The sequence below is a fragment of the Stigmatopora argus genome, chromosome 9 (genome assembly GCF_051989625.1).
Source record: "Stigmatopora argus isolate UIUO_Sarg chromosome 9, RoL_Sarg_1.0, whole genome shotgun sequence".
NCBI lineage: Eukaryota > Metazoa > Chordata > Actinopteri > Syngnathiformes > Syngnathidae > Stigmatopora > Stigmatopora argus.
This window is the reverse complement of record NC_135395.1, coordinates 17,885,334-17,907,812: the sequence shown is the minus strand read 5'-3', so window position 1 is coordinate 17,907,812 and position 22,479 is coordinate 17,885,334. Positions and strand designations below refer to the sequence as shown.

The 22,479-nt window shown below is 42.2% G+C and overlaps 1 protein-coding gene across 1 annotated transcript in view; it reads right to left on the bottom strand.

Annotated features, from left to right (window-relative positions):
• Nucleotides 1-22,253, bottom strand: part of fat2 (FAT atypical cadherin 2) — a 70,088-nt gene extending 47,835 nt beyond the window's left edge. The window contains exons 1-7 of the mRNA XM_077609269.1: nucleotides 22,033-22,253; nucleotides 10,924-14,186; nucleotides 9,476-9,787; nucleotides 4,334-4,392; nucleotides 3,180-3,491; nucleotides 2,550-2,757; nucleotides 366-505 (exon numbers count right to left, since the gene is read on the bottom strand). Of these exons, the coding sequence (XP_077465395.1) occupies nucleotides 366-505; nucleotides 2,550-2,757; nucleotides 3,180-3,491; nucleotides 4,334-4,392; nucleotides 9,476-9,787; nucleotides 10,924-14,176 (4,284 nt within the window). The 5' untranslated portion in view covers nucleotides 14,177-14,186; nucleotides 22,033-22,253. The remainder of the gene's footprint in view (nucleotides 1-365; nucleotides 506-2,549; nucleotides 2,758-3,179; nucleotides 3,492-4,333; nucleotides 4,393-9,475; nucleotides 9,788-10,923; nucleotides 14,187-22,032) is intronic.
• Between the last annotated feature and the right edge of the window lie 226 nt (nucleotides 22,254-22,479).

The following is a 22,479-nucleotide window of genomic DNA, read 5'->3' as shown; positions in this document are numbered from 1 at the left end:
TTAGCAACAGTATAAGAATCTTTTAAACAATATTCATATTTTTCCACTTTAAAAGTGGGGAAATTACAAAAAAAAATTGAAAACGCACTCGTTTACATGTATGTATTTTGACTTTTAAATTTGTAGTATGGCTCACAAGGAATAACATTGGAAAATATCAATTGTTTGTGGCTCTCTTCGTCAAAAAGGTTCCCGACCCCTGCTCTAGTGGAACATTTTGGTACGACCCTGTTAAAAAAAAAACATATTTTGGCAGGGGCGTATCGATACTTATTGGGGTTGACCTTGAACGTATCACGAAAGCTTTAAATCTCATTCTACTTGCATAATGACAATAAAAACATTGAATTTGATATTAAACCAACCTGTACGGTGGCGTTGCGATGACCGTCGGTGACCTGCACCGTCAGATTGTAGTTGGAGCGACGGGCGGCGTCCAGTCGGCGGGCGATGGAGATGGTGCCCGAGTTCCTCTGGATGTCAAAGTCTTTTTGCTCATCACCCGCTGATGGACGAAAAAAAATGCAAACGCCGGCTGTTATGAAGGCGACGAGTGATCGTATCTATCAAGTGTCTGTTATCATGAGTAAGCGCTGAAAATCAATCATATGATTATGCATAAGTGGAAGATTGAGGCTTGTATTTCACTTTTGTTGCTTATTTTTACTCTTCATTTCTATCAGACAACACAAATGACCCAAATACCACATAATAGTATTAAAGGAGTAGGACACTAATGCATAAAACAGGTGTTTTTATTGAATGACCAGTCTTTTTCCCTTTAAGTCAGACACACACAGCAAAGACTCACTCGATCAATATTCCATCGACTTTTCTTGTTTTAGTTAGTTGGGCCTTAACAAAAGAAGTGAAAACTTGTGTGATTAATTAGCGACATTGATTTTCTGTTTGGAAACACCTTCCGATAAGATGCAAATTGTAAAGCAAGACTTGCGATAACGATGATCTCACAATGTGGCCATACGATAATTAGCAATACGTGGGTTAAAAAAAGGGAATCTAACCTTTTTAAAGATCACAACGTCCTCCTCGAAGACCATGAGTAAATTTCAGCGCAACAATTCTGTGCGTAAATGCAGCAAGGTTGTCATCTAGTCTAAATTTATCTACAGTATTCTTTCAAAAAGTTTTTGGGTCATACATGTGCCCTTTATAGGCTTTTTTCTGCACAAATTTTGTAGGATTCTTTATTTTGAATTCTCTATATTCACACCTTTGTGTCACTTCTACCACTATTTTGCACGCTTTCTTAAACCAAAGATATTTTTGCATATACTTTATTTGTGTTTTAACACTTTGCTTTATTTTCTACAAACTTGTGACTTTGATATTCTTCTTTTTGCACTTTTCATAATATCTATTCCTCAAAGTTATCTACAGCATTCTTTCAAATAGTTTTTTTCTTTTCAATTCTACTTACTTCTAAAGAATTTGATTTAGCTTCCGTTCATAATTGCAATATTTTGTGTTATTTCCGGCTTCTTAAATCACCATTTTTTCTGTTTGTTTCATTTTTTTAGGCTAATATTCTCTCTAGTGTCCACCTATTTTGTAAATCTAGTTATCTCCATGCTATTAAACAGCATCATTTCTCTGGAGGTCTATCATTTTCCATCCATTGGGGAATAGCGTTTAGCTTTATTCTCGTTACTCTGGTCGGCACGGCGCTATATTTTGAATTGTAATGAGTCTAGCATTTTCACATTCCCAATCCAATCCGGTCTATCTCCCCATTACACATTTCTAAATTGATTGACTATCTGACAGGATGTCGCCGTATCTCTGTCTTTTGTCAGCGGGATACTTTCTCTCTTCCATCTGATAGCGTAGCGTCAAGTAATTCTATTGGTGCACGCTCTCCCTCTTTTGATATATTTTTCTTCCCCTTTTATCTCTCCCTCTTTCTGCTACTTCCTCCCATCTCTTATCGCTCTTAAGGTCCCGCATGATATCTCGGAGAGACAAATGGAGACTTCCCGAGACGGCAAAAACAAAATCATCACAAAAATTGTTTCGGTCGTTATCTAACGGGTAACTTCCTTTAAATGAGTTTGTTTTCACTTCAGTGTTCATTTCCCGGCTGCCCTTGACGTGCAATTCATTTAGACCAGGGGTGGCGAACACGCGGCTCTCGAGCCGCATGCGGCTCTGCTTCTTATCATATTTTGTAAATACTTTGGCTATATACTTTGCCTCGTTTCATGTTCCTCTTATTTTTATTCTCTCTTAAAATGCACTGAAATTCGCCAGGGGCCATGAAGAACAAATAATAAATGATATCTAAAAAATAATTTAGTAGATTGAATCGCTGTTTTGTGAAGGGAAAATAACGTTTTTTATTTTTGCTCTATGTCTAACTTGTTTGCCACAAGTTAATCTTAGATTAAGAGGGGCGATAGACGTTCATTTGTCAAAAAGCAATTGGGCAAAAGCAAAAAAAAATGCAGTTAAAACTTGCCGCATGGCAGAAAACTTGAAAACAAGGTCATAAAATGAAGAAATGGCGGGGAAAAGACGCCATATCTTACCCACGATGCGGAACCAGCGCAGGCCGTAGTTCTCCGTCATGATGATGCCCACCATGTGCGTGACGGGCTCCGTTTCCATGACAGCAAAAGTGAAATGGGGTTCCTCAAAGGCGATTGGCTCGGCGGAGGGGGGCTCGGGAGACACCCACTCGATGTCCAATCTGGCCGCCGACCAAAGCGACGGGCTGCCCGAGTCTGTCGCTTTAATCTACCACAACAAAACGGCCAATATTGGACATATTAACACGTTAATGTGAGCAAACTCAAGTAGGCTAATTTGTTGTTTGCTTTCTAGCTGTTGTGTGTTGTAAATGTTTCATATCTTGTCCAACTTTGGTCATACATGTTTCCTTTATAATAATTTTCTGCACACATTTTGTAGGATTCTTCATTTTTAATTCTCTATTTTCACATCTTTCTGTTACTTATACCACTATTTTGCATGCTTTTTTAGACCAAAGAGATTTTTGAATATACTTTCTTTGTGTCTCCACACTTTGCCTAGTTGGCTGGGATAGGCTCCAGCACCCCCCGTGACCCTTGTGAGAATAAGTGGTACAGAAAAATGAATGACTATGTATAAAAGGTATAAAAGAGGTTAGTTATCAAAGAAATGAAAGTGTAAGATACCGTGAGGATGGTGTAATTTCCGGGCCAGAAATCTCCCAGTGAGGTCACCCAACCGGTGGAGGGGTGGATTTGGAAATCGCCATCGTGGTCGTCTTGTAGCCCGTACGTCACGTCGGCGTTGGCTCCCTCGTCTTCGTCGCGGGCGACGGTTCGGCAGACTTCCACTGGGCCGTCTTGCCGAAGCTGGGCCGGAAGCTTGACGTGGAAGAGTTTGTCCGTGAAGCGGGGACGGTTGTCGTTGTCATCCAGCACGCGGACCACCACGGTGGCCGTGGAGCGCAGGGAAGGATGGCCGTTGTCTGACACGATGACCTGACAGGAGGGGGGAAAAAAAAAAATCAGCTCAGATTTGTTGTTGTTGTTGTCAGGTTAGACATCTAGCGCAGTCAATGCACTCAAACATGAGCCTTCACAGCCAGTTCTCCAAGTTGAAATGAATTGGATGCCTATCCCTGTCAGTGTTTGTTTTGGTACTTTTGTGGTACTTCAAGATCATTTACTGTTGATTTTGCGTCACTGCCATCATATTTGCTGTTGATTTTAAAGCATTTCTGGCTCACTTTGTCTAAGTACGACCCCTGCAGTTTTGGGCAAAAACTTTATACCCATTGGTGCGCCTAATCTCCTTCATTTTCTTCCTGTCAACTTATACGTTTTACCCGTATTGTATACGTTTTTTTTTTGTTGATAATTTCAAATTGTGTACGCTGTATAACAACTTTTGTACGGGAAAAATGTTTTACAAAAAGTAGGTTTTTTTGTAAAAGTGATCTCGTCTTCCACATTTTGGCTCTAATTCGGATTGCGTATTCCCCTTTCACACTTGCACCCTTTTCACTACATAAATATAGCGCGTCAGCAAGCAATGTACCCAGATAGTCAAGCTGTCAGCGTCATACAGCGACATCGACACAATCTTGAATTTAGTGCATACTGATTGGCCACCCGTCCACTTTGTAGAAAATTTTAGACTTTTAAGTGCGCCCTATGTGAGAAAATTTGTGCCGCGTTGCATTTGTACGGAATTGCAATCATTAATAAGGGGAGCAATTGGCTGAGGTTGACAGCTATGTGTGTAATAAATGGAGAAAAAAAAAAACTTAAAAATGACATTGTAGACTTGAAAGGAATTCCAAAGTAAAAAGCGGCCTCACCTCCACAATGTGCTCGGCCTTGTCTTCCCGATCCAAAGCGGCCACTGTGCTGATGACACCTTTGCAAACACACAATATGAAACAAATTATATGCAAGTAGTGTAAAATGAGAGCACTAATTGCTCATCCAAAGAAAAGAAAAAGGTCTGCTACTACTATTATTGTAGGTGTGTTAATAGTGTGTGTTTATAGTGTGTGATTACGTCTGCGTGGAGCCGTTAAACGCGCCGTGGCTTGTGAATGGCAATTCTGCTGCTGTCTTTCTTAAATTAAAATTTGGTGGATCCTGTCATGCGTTTGTGTGTTTTTGCAATAAGTCAATGTAGCACCATATTTGTGATAAGTGGTGTAAAGTAATGAATGAATTAATTGCAGTGAAAAATTATATTAGTACCTAAAATGCAATTTCAAGAGAAATTATGTGATTTTGGTTCTTTTTTTTGTCCAAAATAATGATCACCAAAGAGATTTTTTCACATTTGAATGAAACTTTTTTGTGGAATAGGCATAAAAATGTGTGGAAATGTTTTTGACAGAATTATAATCATAGATTTTTACCCAAAAACTGTCTGAAAAACTTTTGCTCACCTAGATTTTGTGAATTTTATGCACTGTAATTTATGCAAATTTGCCCAAAAGTGTCAGCCAAGTAGCATTTTGGAAATTTGAAACATTCTCGCCATTGTCCCAATGTTTTTGGTGTAACGCTAAACGCTCGGGGCGACGTTAAAAAAATGCAAATAGGGCCAGAAAATAGACGGGTAGAAAACACAAATATTATAAGTGGAAGGTTATGCATTGCAAAGCATTGCCGCAATTATATTTTCAATTAGTCTCACAAAAGCTTGCTTATTCTTTGAAAACCACCCACTCAGTCAAAAAAAAATGAACATGAACTTAGTCCTTCCTCACATGTATGACAGACATGGCTAGTACACATAACGCAATCCGTCCACGCCTGCCGAAATGCTGGCGCATTTTAACGAACGAGCTCAGACAACCAACGCGTTGATCTTGTGTCAGATGTTTTATGATGCCTGCAGCGTGAAAAGACATATTTTACTTTCAAATTTCCTTGCTACAATGTCTCAAAGTGAGGTTCCCCGTGAAAATATATGACTTTCCCCCTCAAGCTCCTAAAAACCCAGCAGAATGATAACGACTATCATGCCAAGTCATTATTTTACTTTTGACCTTTTGGCCTGAAAATATGTTTTGCCCCCAGTTTTGAACCTGCGGACATCACCAGAAAAATAAATCAATTTCAGCCAATTCAAAAAAAAAATGAAATGCCATTAACTGATTTCAGCCCTCTACGAACTACCAACATATCTGCCTCCAAATTTGAAAATAAATCTATTTATTAAGCAGATTATATGTACTGACAAACTATACGATGCAGTAATAGCCAAACTTAAATATTATTTGGATATGGAAACTGAAAAAATACTAAATACCATTTTCAGTACTCTTTTGCGCCGTTTATATGAGGGTGGTTAACTATGGGAAGTAGGCAAGGGAGACCCTGAATTGGTTGACAGCCAATCACAGACAAAACAAACTAAATGCTATTTTTTTAAATGAGCTATTTCAATTATATTGACAATCATTGCTGTCCAATCATGTGGCAAGTTGAAGCCTTCAATGGCAGCCAATCATTTAAAAAAAATGGTTCTTTCTCTGGCCAAGATGCCCCTTCCCACTAATTAGTTTATCACTAGTAGACAAATCTATTTGAAGTTCACTCGCTGCCAACCTTCCTATTTAATAGATTGGACATCGAGCAGTGTCAATAGGCGAGAATGAGCCTATTAGTGTTTGATAGCCCAAATTTTAGTCTTATGTGATTAAGTAGAACATTTGAATTCATTTTTTTTTCAAGGAATGCATGATCTGCCCAGTATTTTCTCAATGGAAAGCACTAAAAAGCCCTCAAATGTCAGTGGCTTGACATCTTGAGAGAAAATCAGGGAGCTTCTTTGACGGTATCGTGGGATCGGAGGTAGGGGGGCTTTTTCCTCATGCCGAGACCCCGCCGAGGCCTGAGGAGGACTGTGGGGAAAGTGGGGGTGGGTGAGGACAGCAGGGTAAACAAGCCCTAAAGTGAACTCCCTCGGGAGGCCATCATGAAGACAGGTGTGTTTGGCAAGTGTGTTTTAGTCATTAGCAGCTTTCACTGGGCCTCAAAACGCATTTGCTGGGTTGTCTCGCTTGTCGGGAGTCGGCGTTCAACATGCGACTTCACACGTGGGAGGAAAGTGGAGTACCCGAATAAAAAAAACACAGGGACACGCGAATAACACGCAAAATCCACCGGGGGATTGAAACCTCCATCTCAGAACTATGAAGTGGACGTTCAGCCCTTTTTGGAAGTTTATACATTGATTCATTTTCTGAACCGTTTATCTTCACAAGGGTCGCCCTGTGGTGCTAAAACCTCTCCCAGCTAACTACAGGTGACGAACAACCAATCATAGCTAAGGGCAATTTAGAGTGCCTACTCAGCATGTTTTTGGGAATGTGTGAAGAAACCAATGTACCCGGAGAAAACACGCAAACTCCAAACAGTGTGGCTCGACCTGGGATCGAACCTACGACCCCAGAACGGTGAGCCCCACGCCTTAAAGTCTCTACATATTCCGAACATCTGGCCTCCTTGCAAATACTCACTCTCAAGTCCTTACACGTATCTTCAAGGCAGTTTATATTACAAGTTAGAAAAAATAAAGGCTTTGGCAAACGTGTCATCAATAGTATTCATGCAGTCAAGATTCCCCTACAACATATTTTGTGGTTTAGCGGGGAATAAAAATGTAAAAACATCAAGGTTGTTTCCGCTCTTTCGACACCCGTTCAACCTTTACGCTCCCCCCCCCCCCCCAACACCCCCTACAAGCCTCAACCCCCCATCTTCCCTAAGCTCTCTTACGCAAAGCTGTGTAGCGTCCCGAGGGTATGCGCAAAAGTCGGGGTCATGTGCACAGATTGCCGCAGCGTGTCGCAACTTGGTTTGGCTGGAAACACATCAAAGTTGACATTCAGCTCGGTGTAGCTGGTCCTAACACGACAACAAGCAGCAACACGAGGGCTTGCACTTTGCTCTCTTTCTAAACACTTTGCTTCTATTCAAAAGTGGCATTTAAAAAGAATGCATCACGTTGGAATGAGCGACGCGCCCAGTCAACAGTTTGCTCAATTCCCTTTGCCGAGACTTGTAGCGACTCAATTATTTTTTTTCTCGTATTGGCATTAGACACCACCAGCTGCTGCTACTGGAAGAAAAAAGGGGATTCACGGCTTTCACTGAAATGGGACCCCCAAAAATCTCATTTACCTGTCGAGTCACACATGCTCTCGGGTATCGTTCATTCATTCATTTTTCATTTTGCGATGGGAACGTAGCCTCGTAGTCGTCACGGGTCAAAAATCACAATGCAAAGGTTTCTTCTCACCAAGATAACAAATTAGAAGAGTTTTTTAGTAAGACAACATATACACATACATATATATATATACATATATACACATATATATACATATATACACATATATACATATATACACATATATACACATATATACACATGTATACACATGTATACACATGTATACACATGTATACACATGTATACACATGTATACACATGTATACACATGTATACACATGTATACACATGTATACACATATATATATACACATATATATACACATATATACACACATATATACACATATACATATATACACATATATACATATATACACATATATATATCCATATATACATATATACACATATACATATATACATATATACATATACACATATACACATATACACATATACACATATACACATATATACATACATATATATACATATATATACACATACATATATATATATATACATACACACATACATACATATATACACACACATATATAAGTATATATATATATATATATATATATATATATATATATATATATATATATATATATATATATATATATATATATATATATATATATATATATATATGTATAGAACGAGAGAGATGTCACTTATGTTCTTTTGTATATGTATAAATATGTATGTATAAATGTATATGAATATAAATAAATACAAAATGTCTAAATGTATTTGAAAGCAGGACCCAAGATGGCGGCGCGTACGGGTGCAGTGGCTCTTTGCTCTCCGGTTTTGTGCAATAACTTCAGGGTGTGCAATAACATGTGCAATATCTTAGATTGTGCAATATTTTAGAATTTACCTTGCCCGGATGTGACTTTTGATTTTATTTATGTTTTTACTGAGAAACACGCACTTTGTGGAGTAGCACCACTAATTTCGTTATACGCAGCTGTTGTATAATCACAATACATGCTTTTGATTTGATTTGTTTACTAAAAGAACCACTATATTAGTACCAATATTTGAAGCTAGATCAGAATTAGCACCTACACTAACTCGTCGGCTACCCTTGACATTCATTTTGACTTGAACGTGAGTACATTAGCGTCTTCCATTCAAAATGAACCGAAGGCACCGGACCGGCACCCTTAATGGAAGTCAAAATGAGCATTCAAAGCCCGTCCTCTCAGATGACATGAACAAAAGATCTTGTTTTTCTCTTTATCAGTCGTATCGTACATTAATATCCTGACCCGAGTTTCCATACTGGCTCTACTGCCATGTTCTGAGATAATCCTTGCCACGTGCCCGTTATCGTGGAGCGCATTAGGATGTACCCAGAGGTTCCCGCCCCTGGTTCTCATCTTAATTGGAAGTGGGAGTCAACTATTACTATCATCTTTCACTTTAATCACGTGTGACGGGGATTGAAATGAAATTCTGCACGACGCAGACAGCGAATAAATGACCATGTACGAAAGAGCCAGAACTGATCCGACCAGATTGACTGAATGACCTCCAATCTGCTAAATCCGATGACTGACGAGAGGGTGCTCGGGGTTACGCTGCCCGAGGCCACGCTTAGGAATCTTGGACATATCTGCGTCAACCATCTCCCATCCTCCCTAAAGTCTGCAAGCTTCAGATTGGCGGACACGAAAGCATCATTGCAATCCAGTACAGAGGCCAATTAGGACCGATACGAAAATGGATAGCAACTGACCTGTCTGGCGATCCACATCAAAGTACGTCCGATGCGACTCCGTCATGTGGAATGAGAGTCGCCCGACGGAGGAGACGTCGGCGTCCGATGCCTCCACCTGGACGACGGAGGCGACGGCGTCCGTGTTCTCGGGGACGGCCGCAAAGTACACGGCTTGAGAAAGCTCCGGAGGGTTGTCGTTGACATCCAGCAATTCCACGTAGACCTGCGTCCAGGAACTTCGGGGTTCCGCACCGAGGTCGGTGGCTACCACGGACAGCCAGTAGTGGGCCACTTTCTCTCGGTCCAGTGGTCGAGTGGTCCGGATCACACCTGTGACAATAGATCGATGCTATGATTGGATTGGATTGGATAACTTTATTCATCCCGTATTGGGGAAATACTTGGAACAAGTGTTAAGCTCCATTAGTGACCATACTTGGAAGACAAGAAATTAGACGTAGACTTGCCGTTTAGACCTGGGAAAATATTTTTGTTATCGTAAAAGAAATCTCGTCTGAAATAAAGTATATGTAGACTACTACTCATCCAGATATTTTTTGTCATATGTGATGTGATGGCCATATTGGTCATACGACACATATGTCACATTGGACGTGCTTTTTACGTACGTATATTTTCAAGTTAAATCCAACCTCCAAAGAGTTGTGGAGTCTTAAAATATATATATATATATATATATATATATATATATATATATATATATATATATATATATATATATATATATATATATATATATATATATATATATATATATATATATATATATATATTAACTAGGTCTACAATGTCTTGTGTGTCTTGTGTCTGTCTTGCTACTGCAACCAAGAAATTTCCCGAATACGGGATGAAATAAAATTCTAATCTAATATTCAAATGAAGTATATGTTAAAATAGGCAAACCGGATCAATATTTTTCATATTTTGTTCTTTGAGCCATTCATAAATCCTGAGCTTTTTCTCCCCCGTTTGACGGAGAACTCAATTGGCCCTGATTTTTGTAAGTGCGGCGGCAAACTAATGGAATGCGGAGTGATTTGTTGAGGGATTGCAGGGGTGTTTTATATGAAAAAAAAGATGGAAAACCAAACAAAGCACCTTGTCCAAGGCTGACATTGAATATGCTGTTGCGTGTCATCCAGCCCTCGGCAACGGAAATGAAGGTGCATTATGTCCTTTAAGACGGGAAAGTATTAACCAGGGAATTATAGTGGAAATGAGTTTGTCAACTTTCAAAAAGACCAATGTGGGATACAAACACAATTCGATTCCAGACCCATTCTTGCATGGGCCATACAAATTAATATAGTAGTTGGATTTCAAATGGGATCCTCAATATATTGTTCCTTGACCTCAAGTTTGAGACCACTTTGTTAACAGAACTGAAATTATTGACTTAAAACGAGAATATCAATGAAATATTTCAAGCCCGCGTAACGTCTTACCCGTTTCTTCATTAATGGAGAAGACGCCAAGGCCAGAGCCATCTTGGATGAGGTAGCGGATGACGCCGTCTCCACCCACGTCCTTGTCTGAGGCCGTCACAGTTAGCACCGCCGTCCCCGCCGCCGCGTCCTCCATCACCGCCGCCTCGTACACAAAGTCGGAGAAGAGCGGGCGGTGGAGGTTCTCGTTGACGTCCAAGACCTGGATCTGCACCAGGCACGAAGACGAGAGGGATCGCGGTAGACCGTGGTCGAGAGCTCGGACGGTGAGGTTGTACCAGGCGCGCCTTTCAAAGTCCAACTCCTTCTCCAGGGTCAAGGCGCCGGTGGAGGAGTCCAGGTGAAAAATCCCGTTCTCCGTGTTCTTCAGGTTGTACGTGACACGGCCACCGGCGCCCTGGTCGGAATCCACGCTCTCCAGCCATACCAGTAAGGTTCCGATTGGTACATCCTCGGGAACTTTGACGCTGTAGACCGTCGTTAGAAACGTCGGAGGGTTGTCGTTGACATCCCCAAGCACGACGACGAGGTGGAAGGTGGAGAACATTGGGGGAGAAAGTTTGGACTTGTCCCTGGCTTGGATCCGGAGGTCGTGCCTGGGGGAGGTTTCTCGGTCCAAAGGGGCCCTGACCACCACCTCGCCCGTCAGCGCTTCGACCCGAAACAGGTCGGTGGACGTCAGCAGCGTGTACTCGACTTCCCCGCTGGCATCCGCGTCGGGATCGGTCGCCAGGGCCGTGAAAACCACCGAGTTAACTTTGACGTTCTCGTCCACGTGAATCACACGTCTGGGCCGGTCGAAACGCGGCGGGTTGTCGTTGACGTCCAGCACGTTCACGGCGAGGAACCTCCAGGCCGACTTCTGCGGGGTTCCCAGATCGTAGACGGTGACGTTCAGGATGTAAAACTCTTTGCTCTCTCGGTCCAGCGGACGAACTAGCCGGAGGTGGCCGGAGAAGGTGTCGATGACGAAGCGGCCGTCCTCGTCACCTCCGGAAATGGCGTAGGTGAGCATGCCATTGAAGCCGGTGTCGGCATCCGACGCACCCAAGCGGACCAACGTGGAGTTCACCGGGTGGTTCTCGGCGATATCCAGAGAGCCGGGAAGCCCGCTGTCAAATTTGGGGACATTTCTGTTCGTTATGTGAACATAAGACAAGGCGTCTTCCTCGTCTTCGGACAAGATGGGCCTGATCGACTGGATGAGTTTGTGGGTTAACTGTTTGGAAATCAACGTTTCCCGGCAGCTGATTGTCGGCTCGTCGCCCCTGCCGGTGACCGTCACCCGGACGATCGAGGCCTCGGAGCGGTGTTCGCCGTCAGAGGCCAGGACTCTCAAATCGAAGGAGTGCACGCCTGGCGGGATGGCCCGCCTCAACGTGACGTCGCCCGTGGCGGAATGGATGCTAAACACTTGAAGATCGTTACCCGAGTCGATGACGTAGCGCAGCTGTTGCAATTCGTCCAAGTCTACAGCCGACAGCTTGACGACCGAATGGCCCACGCCGACTTCCGGCGGAACGGTCACGTTGCAGGCCACTCTCTCAAAAAGAGGCACGTTGTCGTTGACGTTGTTGAGGGTGATGGTCACGGTGCACTCGCTGACCCGACTGAAGGGCTCTCCGCTGTCCCAGGCCCAAACCCTCAGGTGGTACCAGCGGTTCATCAGCTCAAAGTCCAAATGTTCCGTGGTGGAGATGACGCCCGTGAAGGGGTCTATCGCGAACGGCAGGACTTCCGCGTTTGAAATGCCGTAAGTCACGAAACCGTGTCTCCCGCCGTCCTCGTCTTTCGCTTTTATCTCGGCAACGCTGCTGCCGACGGGGATGTTTTCGTCCACGGCCGCCTGGTAGGAACTCACGGTGAATTCCGGACTGTTGTCGTTCTCGTCCAGGATCTGGACCACAACGTGAGCCTGGGCCTCGGCCTCGCCTTCGTTGGCCAGCACGTCAAACTCGTAGCGATCCTGGCTTTCGAAGTCCAACTTCTCCCTGGTCGCGATGACTCCACTTTTGGGATTTATCTTGAATTTAAACCCGTCTGGGTTCGTTTTGATACTATACGTCGCATTGCCGGAATGAACCGAGACCTTTAGAACGAAGGTTTTCGGCGGAGAAACCTCACTGAGGACGGCCACGTAGGTATCCTCCGAGAACGCCATGGGGCGGTAATGAAAAGCCGGAACGTGGACCACGCTGATGGCAGACGTCAAACTGGGGGTGCTGAAGTCTTGAGCTTGGAGGGACAAATTAAACCCAAAGGGACTTTTAGACCAAGTGATCCTTTTAGTCGACACGATTTGGAAGTCGCATCCTTGGGAGCCCTCAGGGATGACCTCAAAGTACTTGTGAGGATCGCCTCCAACGATGCGGAGGGATTGGATGGGCTTGAGGCCAGCTTCCACGTGAACACTGATCTTCACCGAGCCGTCTGCGGATAACAACGCCTCGGCGGCGGATCCGATCGCCGGAGACGCCAAGGAAGCTTTCTTCACTCTCACGTTCACCCTGGCCACGTTGCCGTATTTCTGAACGCCGGAGATCCTCCTGGTCCGGTCCTCGGCTAACACGGTCAGGTCGTACCTCCCCATTTGGGTGTGGTTGAGCGTTTTCAAGAGGCTGATGATCCCGCTGAAGGGGTCCACCGCGAAGGCGCGGGATCTAACCGTGAAGGAGTAGTAGAATTCCGCGTTGCTGCCCATGTCGGCATCCGCGGCGGTCACCCTGGCCAAACTGAACTGAAGCGGGGCGTCTTCCCGGATGTCCACGTTGTACGAAGACGGCTCGAAAAGTGGCTTGAGGTCATTCGTGTCCAGAATCTGCACAAAGACTTTGGTCTTTGCCCGGAGTTCCTGAGTGCTCTCCGTGGCCTCCATGGTCAGCGCGTAGGCGTCTCGGACCTCCCTGTTCAGGAGTGCGCCGTGTTGAGTTTTGATTCGTAGGAAGCAAAAGTCTCCAACTTTGACAGCCTGAGCCTGGTAAAATCCACCATCGTCCCCTGAGACGATTGCAAATTTGATATTCCAGAAGGGGTTCACCATCTGGACGCCCATCTTCACCGGCGTCTCCACGTAGGAGCCCACGCTGGCGTTCTCGTCAATCGTGGCGTTGTAGAGGTGGTGTGTGAACCTCAACGGGGATCCGGTCTTGACTTCTACCATGGTTCCCTCATATCCGGCCACATTTAGCAGAACCGTAGCTAATGTTAGCAAACTCTGTAATGACCTGGCCATTATTTGGAGTAGCTTTTTCATCCTCTGCTGTCTGAAAAGGAAATAGAAAAAAAATATATGTAAGACACTTTTGGGAATAGATTAAGTCGAGGGTGATAAAATTGCATTAATGTAACATCAAGAAGCAATCTTATACGATCGTAATCTGAAAAAAAGCCTACCATAACAAACAAAACGGACCAATATTTGGTATGTTTACTAACCCAGAAAGTGCATCGCAAATCAAAAGGAAGATTTGAAAAGATTTGGAGAAAAAAAAAAAAAAACAGTTTCACTCGATGTGCCTCTGGCACGCCAAAGGCAATGCAATCACGCCGCCAATCTAGTTCTGACTTGTCCTAAGCGAAACACGGCGTTTGAAAAAACTAATGTTGCCTCGGAGCATCTTGAGGCAGGTGGAACTTAACCCCCGCCTTCTCAAACCTTCCTAGAATTATTCCATTGACAGCCTTGACGAAGCAACAAGTTGAAACTGAGGCCACTTGCTAAATCTCCTTGCGGGGGGGATTTCAGCGGCAATGTTAAGCACTGCCTTGTGCCGCCGCAATCAATGCTATCGGCGACAACCGCTCTCCTACCGACTCTTCCCAAACACACATTTTTTTTGGACAGGGAGGTCAAACAAAACAGGATATACACAGGAATACAAATCAAACCGAGATAGTTTTGCATCTAAAATGCAATGCAAACCTCAATAAAGTTATTTCAAAAGATGGGCGGCTGATGCTGATGTCGATAAAGATTTTTCTTTAAAAGCCAAATTGCCGATCTTAAGGGATTTTTCGCCCGATATAATTTCACTGAAAGCCCATCGGTGATGAAAAACAATAGAAAGGTGTACGTGTATCAGAAGTGACATTTTTCTTCTACTACTTCTTGGTTATAATTGATCAAAACAATCACCAAACACTCAACAGTTAAGCTATTAAATCAGCCCAATCGATGGGCTGGTCAACGTATCGACCCACCTTCACGAGAGAGACCATCAGCCAAAAAGCAAACATTATATCGCCGACATCTCATCTTTTTTGTGGGACGTAATATCAAGAAGAATGCAAGTGGTGCATGCGTCAAGCGATGGGTGTCTGCACGTTACCTAAACTAAGTGGCATGCTGTGTTGAGATGATAATGATGCCTACAATCTGACGCCCCAAAACCCAAACAGTGACCCGGACGAAGTGCGCTAATCTGATCCCGCGTCAGCCGCGCGTCGCCTCCGCGCCGCAGATAAAACACCCGTAGCGTCCTCATTCTCAAAATCATGGCCGTCACCCTGCGCCGGCGCCTCCGGGCTACCTGCACGGGCCGAGCTTTTGTGCCAAAGCCAGGCGAGCATTACGCGCTATCCCGTCAGCGTGCAAAGATAAGACGCCATAGCGCCGTTGGCTTCATCCCCGCCGCGGGACTCGCTACGCTTGGATTTTGCGAGAGGCCAGAAAGACATATTTTTTTCCCCGTTAGCGCAGATTTGCGATCCGCCGTGTATGTTAAGCGGCAGGTGGGGATTGGAGTTGATCTCCGTTCAATTTGATTCAAATTTTGCAAATAATTCAAAAAGCAAACCTTAACTTTTCTTATTCGATGTACCCACGTTGGCAAAAATAGTATTCATACACAAATGTCAGATCGGGATACAATAGTACTACGTTATGTATTATATTTTGCATGATATCAGATAACCAGAAAGTTGATCTCATGGGCTAAATGTTATTTTGCGCCAGTAATGGATTTCAATTGGAATTCATTTTTTTTTCACTTTCCCAGTTCATGTCGTGGTCATCTAATATTACAGTTTTATTAAACTTTTATTTCTTAATGTATCATTGAGAATCGTATTTTATTTTGTTATTGATATAGACAACAGCAGTCTTTTGATGCAACTATCCACGCGCTTTGAGTTTGATTTAATAAGGGACATCACATATTAATGAACATATTAATATTGATGTTAATGAAAAATATGCAAGATTGTAGCTGAGGGCTAATTTCCATCTTTAGTCCCTTGTGTAGGTTGAAGATAAACGGTAACACATATTACACACACACAGCACAATTTTAGACCGGGTTGTAATCGCAATTTTGTTGGTCTAACAGCCAGGCTTTAAGCTGATTGGCCAAGAGGTTCAGAGACGGGACTTCACATATACTAATTGGTATCTAAGGGAACTACACAATCACCTCTAGAGCCAGCACACGTGTTGATGTGTTGGAATTTTTATGAAGTTTTGCTAATGACAATTTCTGGAATTTTTCTATACAGTACCTTGCGGCTTACACAAGAATATATACTTTTTTTCTACTATATCTACTGCCGTCTGGTCCAAAAATGACAGTATTCAGTATCCTAAATTATAGACAATTGTGTATTCAGCACGGCAGCATCTGCGGAATCATGAAAGGAATTCATTTTGAATGTGACAAGCCCCGACACAGAAGAATTGTTCCACAGCAGGAACATGCTGTGCTTGATTTTGTCTCATTTGGGCTTCTCTTTGGAAAAAAAAAGAAGAAACAGCAAGATTTATGTCATCCGAGAAAAGGCAGGGAGAAGAAACTGAAATCTGTACATTTGATAAAGTGACACAAGTGCTGCGGGTCCTTATGTGGCGTTCCTGGGAAAAATGAGGAAATTTGATCCGGCTCGACAAGTGGCTGCAGGTCGTTCCCTCAATGTGTGTGTGTGTGTGTGTTTTTGTGTGTTCGTGTACGTGTTTGAGTGTGTTTCTTTGTCCTACCAAATGCTCCCAATCAATCACCATTCCGCTCGGATTTATGTCAGAAAAGGAGCTAAAACTCTTCCCACTTTTCTCTTACCGCTAAAACAACAGTAACGATAAACTGTTAGCGCTGGAGCCTGGATCTGGAATTTAATGGTCAATACCGTTGTTGAGCCAAATTTATTGTCGTTTTCATCACTGATACGTACTGGAATGGCCATAAAATGCTGTTGAAAATAGTTGCTTGAAACTCATTTAGCTTGGTAGCGCCACCGGGATTGTTTTTCTGGCCAGTTTCAATTTAGGAATACGAAATTTGGCCGCGTACGTGGCCCAAAAGAGCCATAAAAAAGCGCCAAAAATGACAAAAAAAAGCAACATGAAATTTGGTGGCCTTTTCTCTAACGATAAGACGCATTAAAAAGTTTTAAGAAATCCACATGCACCCTCCTACTAATGGGTTTATCAATAATAGACGTCCAATCCATTTGTAGAGCTTCTAAGTGTTTAAAGCTGCAGAAGAAGACCAATAAATGCATATTTAAATACATTCTTAAAAAGTATTGTGTCCATGCGTGGGAGTTGAATTAGACATCTGCCAAAAAAGTGTTTTCTAACTATGCATTAATGATTTTACAAATTATATTATGATCAAGCATGGACACATTTTGTATCAACACGCTAATTAGTTTGGAAAGCAACTCATATTTAAGATTTTAATTATTTCTTTTTCATTTGAAACAAATTACAAACAATGTATACATCTTTTATAATGTTAACCTAATGCAACCTGAAGTGAGGTGCTCATAAACAATTAAAATGCCCTTGATTGTTTACCAACTTTGCTAAAGGTGAGTAAACGCCCCGAGGAATGCGACAAATGCGAGGGAGTGCGTTTCCACAATGGATTCAGCCAGAAAGCTGTTGAGGGAAAGTTGAAAGGTCAGAGAATTTGGATCACTGCTGGGATGCGGGAATCCCATAAAAGTGCCAAACCCATTATTTACATTGACCTCCAAATGGGGAGGACAAGCCATAGCATGAAGGAGGAGGACGGCCATTAAAAAGAAAAACAGGTGCCCCAATTTGGACAGTCTGAAAGTAATTGTCATCATTAAACAACCTTTGTTTGCCCCTCCACTGGGATCTTGGAGGCAGAAACCTAACTGAATGTTTGAAAATCAAAATATGTATTTAGGAAAATTCGGCGAATCCAAAACACAAAAGGAGAAAAAAATACGATGATGAGAATCAAGTCGTAATATTATGAAAATAAAGTCATGCGTGTTGAATTATAGAAAAAGGCACAACATTTCAAGCTAAATATTGCAATACAATATTACCAGAATAAAGCCATACATTACATAATTGTAGTAAGAGATTAAGTATACATATACATTTACATATATATGTATACGTATATGTATATATACATATATACATTTACATATATGTATATGCATATATATATTTATATATGTATATGCATATACATATATATATATGCATATACATATATATGTAAATGTATATATGTATATACACATATACACACACATATATACATATATACACACATATACATATTTACATATACATATATATATATACATATACATAAGCAACACACCTATTTATATATGTATTTATTTATTGACTAACTTATTTATTACCCATTTATTTATGAATAAAATGTCTTTTCCTGTGTCTGTATTCTCACCCTCTTGCTACTGTGACAATGAAATTTCCCAAATACGGGATGTATAAAGTTACCTAACCTAACCTAACATGGCGAGATTAGTTGTGCAAGTTTTTGGTTGGCTTGTAAATATGCGTGAAACGAGTCCCTATCTTTCAAGCTAAGAATATTCCATGCCGATTTAACCTTAAAACTCAAAGAAAAGGCTTCAGAGTAAGTGTGATGTCACAACCAGAATTTCTGAAAAAGTAGGCGTTCCCTCATTCTTTCTTTACCAAATTCATTGTAAAATGATACTAATGCCGTCATTTTTTAATGGCACACGCTCACCGTTTAATAGCACCTTTAAGGACATGGAACTTTATACACGAAGCGGCCTATCGCACGGCTTGTTTTCCACACCGGCTAACCATGGCGTGGGCTCCGAGTGCGAGGCGCGACGCCCTATTTCCTCGCTACTCCAATCTGTAATGGAGGTTCAAGGGATAGCCACGAGGATGGATTAGGCAACAAATTGAAAACACAAACAATCATGAACTCCATTTGAGGCTAATGAACACTGTCAGCCACATAATGGATCCCACACATCAGCATCAGCGCCCTCGTTAACGACGGCGCTCGCACACGCAGGCGCGCTCACTTACTCACCGTGGAGGGCGTATTTATTTACTCACATTTGCCCATTTATTTCAAACCAGACTGTAAAGTCGTGTTGGATACAAAAAAAAGGTATTTATCATCATTGAACGGATGCTTCTGTCCAAGTTTGGTTTTATGGCGAGCTATCACATTTTGCGGCCGTGCTCCGCCCACAATTTCACGTTTGACGGTAGTTTGGAGAGAAAGAACACGTGAAAATGAGCCAAAAATTGTGCATCATTTTGTGCGGCCCGAGAAAGTGAATAACAGACTTTCTGTTTTATGATCAAATTCAAATAAAGATTATAGATGTACAGGGAATATTTCCTGTGTTTCCCCTTTTTAAATCAATAATTGCAGAAGATTTGAATGTCCAAAAATGATCTTTGATCTTTGATCTTTCGATCAGCACGATCGGAAAAGCTGTCAATTCATTAATTGATTATTTTTGTCAGCTTTTCCGATCGCGCTGATCGAAAGATCATTTATCAAAATATGAGTTTGACACCCCGGATATAGATTGTTCATATGGCAAACAAAAAGCTAAAAAGACATTTCTTCTCATATAACATATTATATAAGATGACAAAAGAGGACGGTCAATTAAGTTATTTGAAAATTATCCCCATCTGGACAAACCAACATTTTCTTTCAGTTAGAGACATGAAAAACTGTGATTATTTATTTATGTATGATTAGTATCAAACCACACCCACACCCACATTCAAAACAGCCTTTATGTCCTCTTTCAGAAAGAAAATAATAATAATTATATATATATATATATATATATCATTTTTTTATTTTTATTTTATATCAGTGCCAAAAAGTTCCCAAACTTAATTTGGTCTTTTAGTTCCCAAGAATTAAAATCATTGTTCGGAGCCATGAAATCATGTTTTATGTCTATACTGTAAATATCCGCCACAGTCTTTGGTGTTTTTGGTACAAACAGTAACAATGCTCTCACGGTCAGACAGGAAATCCCAATTAAAATAACATGGATTTGGATTAGGAAAGCAGGTGCAAAGATTGCACCGTTTTATGCAGGGGTGGCGAACACGCGGCTCTCGAATCGCATGCGGCTCTTATCGATATTTTGTATATCCTTTGGAGTTTTGCCTCGTCTCATGTTTCTATTCTATTCTCTCTTAAAACACACTCAAATTCATCAGGGCCCATTAAAACCAAATAAATTATATTTAAAAAATAATTTGGCAGATTCTTTTTGAATAATATGGTTTTAATTGTGTTTTTTGGTGTCTTTGTCTGTTTTTATGTGGCTAATTTTTTTGCTCTTTGTGGCTAACTGGGCGGCCTGGTGGAAGAGTGGTTAGCACGTCGGGGTCCTGGGTTCGATCCCGGGTCAGTCCTCCTGTGTGCAGTTTGCATGTTCTGCCTGTGTGGGTTTTCTCCAGGTACTCCGTTTTCCTCCCACATTCCCAAAACATGCACACTAGGGCGGTCAGACAATCTAAATCGCCCCTAGCTACGAGGGATTTGTGGTCCTGCATCTCTTTGTGCCCTGCGATTGGCTGGCCACCAATTCAGGGTGTCGCCCGAAGTCAGCTGGGGTGGGCTCCAGCACCCCCCGCGAGCCTAGTGAGGATGACGCAGCTCAGAAAATGAATGAAGGATTGCGGTTAACTGGTAATATGCTCGGATTCGCCGAAGAAAAGGATTCTGGGAAAGAAGTAAGGGAGCAATGAGGGTGATGATGAAGTGTTTGCTGGTGAATTTTTATGACTCAGTCGGTAGTTTAACAGTAAGATTATTCAGCGTGCTCCACTTGAAGATGATCTCGCGCTCTGGAAGGAGCAGACGACGAGTGCGGCTCAATAATGCAGAAAGGTCCCGTCGGGGTCAAGGATACGACGCTGTCGAGGAATGAAGATGGAATCATCTCTTTAATATTGCTCCATCATCCACGCCACAAGAAGAAAAGATGTTTTGTGTGTGGTGGTGCTTTAAGATGTGAGACGAGAGTGTGCCGTCGAGTTGGGATGAGTGGCGTAATGAAAAAGAAAATCTTTGCTCTCAGACAAAATGAGATGTCTGCTATGGAAAATAGCACCATCTAAGACACAATCCAAAAATACTTTTTTAACCAATGTGGGATAAAACGATCGGAAAGAGAAGCTGTGTCTGTATTCTCATCCTCTTGCTACCGTGACAGGGAAATTTTGGGAAATTACGGGATGAATAAAGTTATCTCATCCAATCTAATTGGAAGTGTTTTTCAATCAAGGAGCCATCAAAGATGTCAAATAATCTGAACGTGCCCCCCATGAACGAAATAAGGCACACTTTGCATTTTCCACCAGAAGCCATTTTGTACATTTACTCGTGATAAGCATTAGGGATGGGACGACAGAAGGCTCACAATTATGACACAAAACTGCAATTATCAATTCCATGTTCCACAATACAGCTATTAAAGAGGAAAACAGTTCAATAGAAGAACAAACGCTCTCTATTTTTGAACTTTTGAGGACAATCTGTCAATGGTAGCCAATGAATTAACATGATTAATTGATTCATCATGACTTCATTTTATACCGATTTATGGAGATCTCCATCCCAAATTTAGGATTGCCAAAGTGACACCATTTTGGGGACACAATTTCCCTGCAAAAGTTTTCTACAAGAAATGAGCAAACAATGACCAAATAATCTAAAAATCAACATTAGCTATGATGCTGTTTTACCAAAAGTATTGGGTCACCCATGGGATGTGACAGCAGACAAGTTAAATGAACTTCCCATTTCACTTAAAGGGCCATGTCCCCATTTTTTTGTCCAAGAGGAGCGTGAACGCTACCTGATATCAATGTAGTTTTCCTTCTTGTCGCACTTTGGGAACTTTCCAGATCCAGTTCAGGCGGCTTACATCCATTTTTGGGGGGGGTCGTTCACGTTGAAGTCCAAAAGTAATGCCGAGATGTTTCAAAAAAATGAAGTACTACGTCGGAGTATTAGTCAGCGCGGAAGCCAACTTGCGAGTGCTTGCTTGATATGCAAGGCAAGACGACACTGGCTCTCATCTCCACCCTTTTCTTCACCCCGGCCCTCCTCTCTGTCACACATGCCTACACGCACACACCTTTTGCCCAGATTGTCAACTGTGTCCCCCCCTTTCTGGTGCCTGCGGGCCTCGGGGCCAGGGCCAGAACTCCGCTGCTTCCACTGCTGCTTTTTTTCATTCCTATTTTTGCTCTCGATTGGGAAATCGGCGCATCAAATTCCAAAAATCACCGAGGAAAGCAAA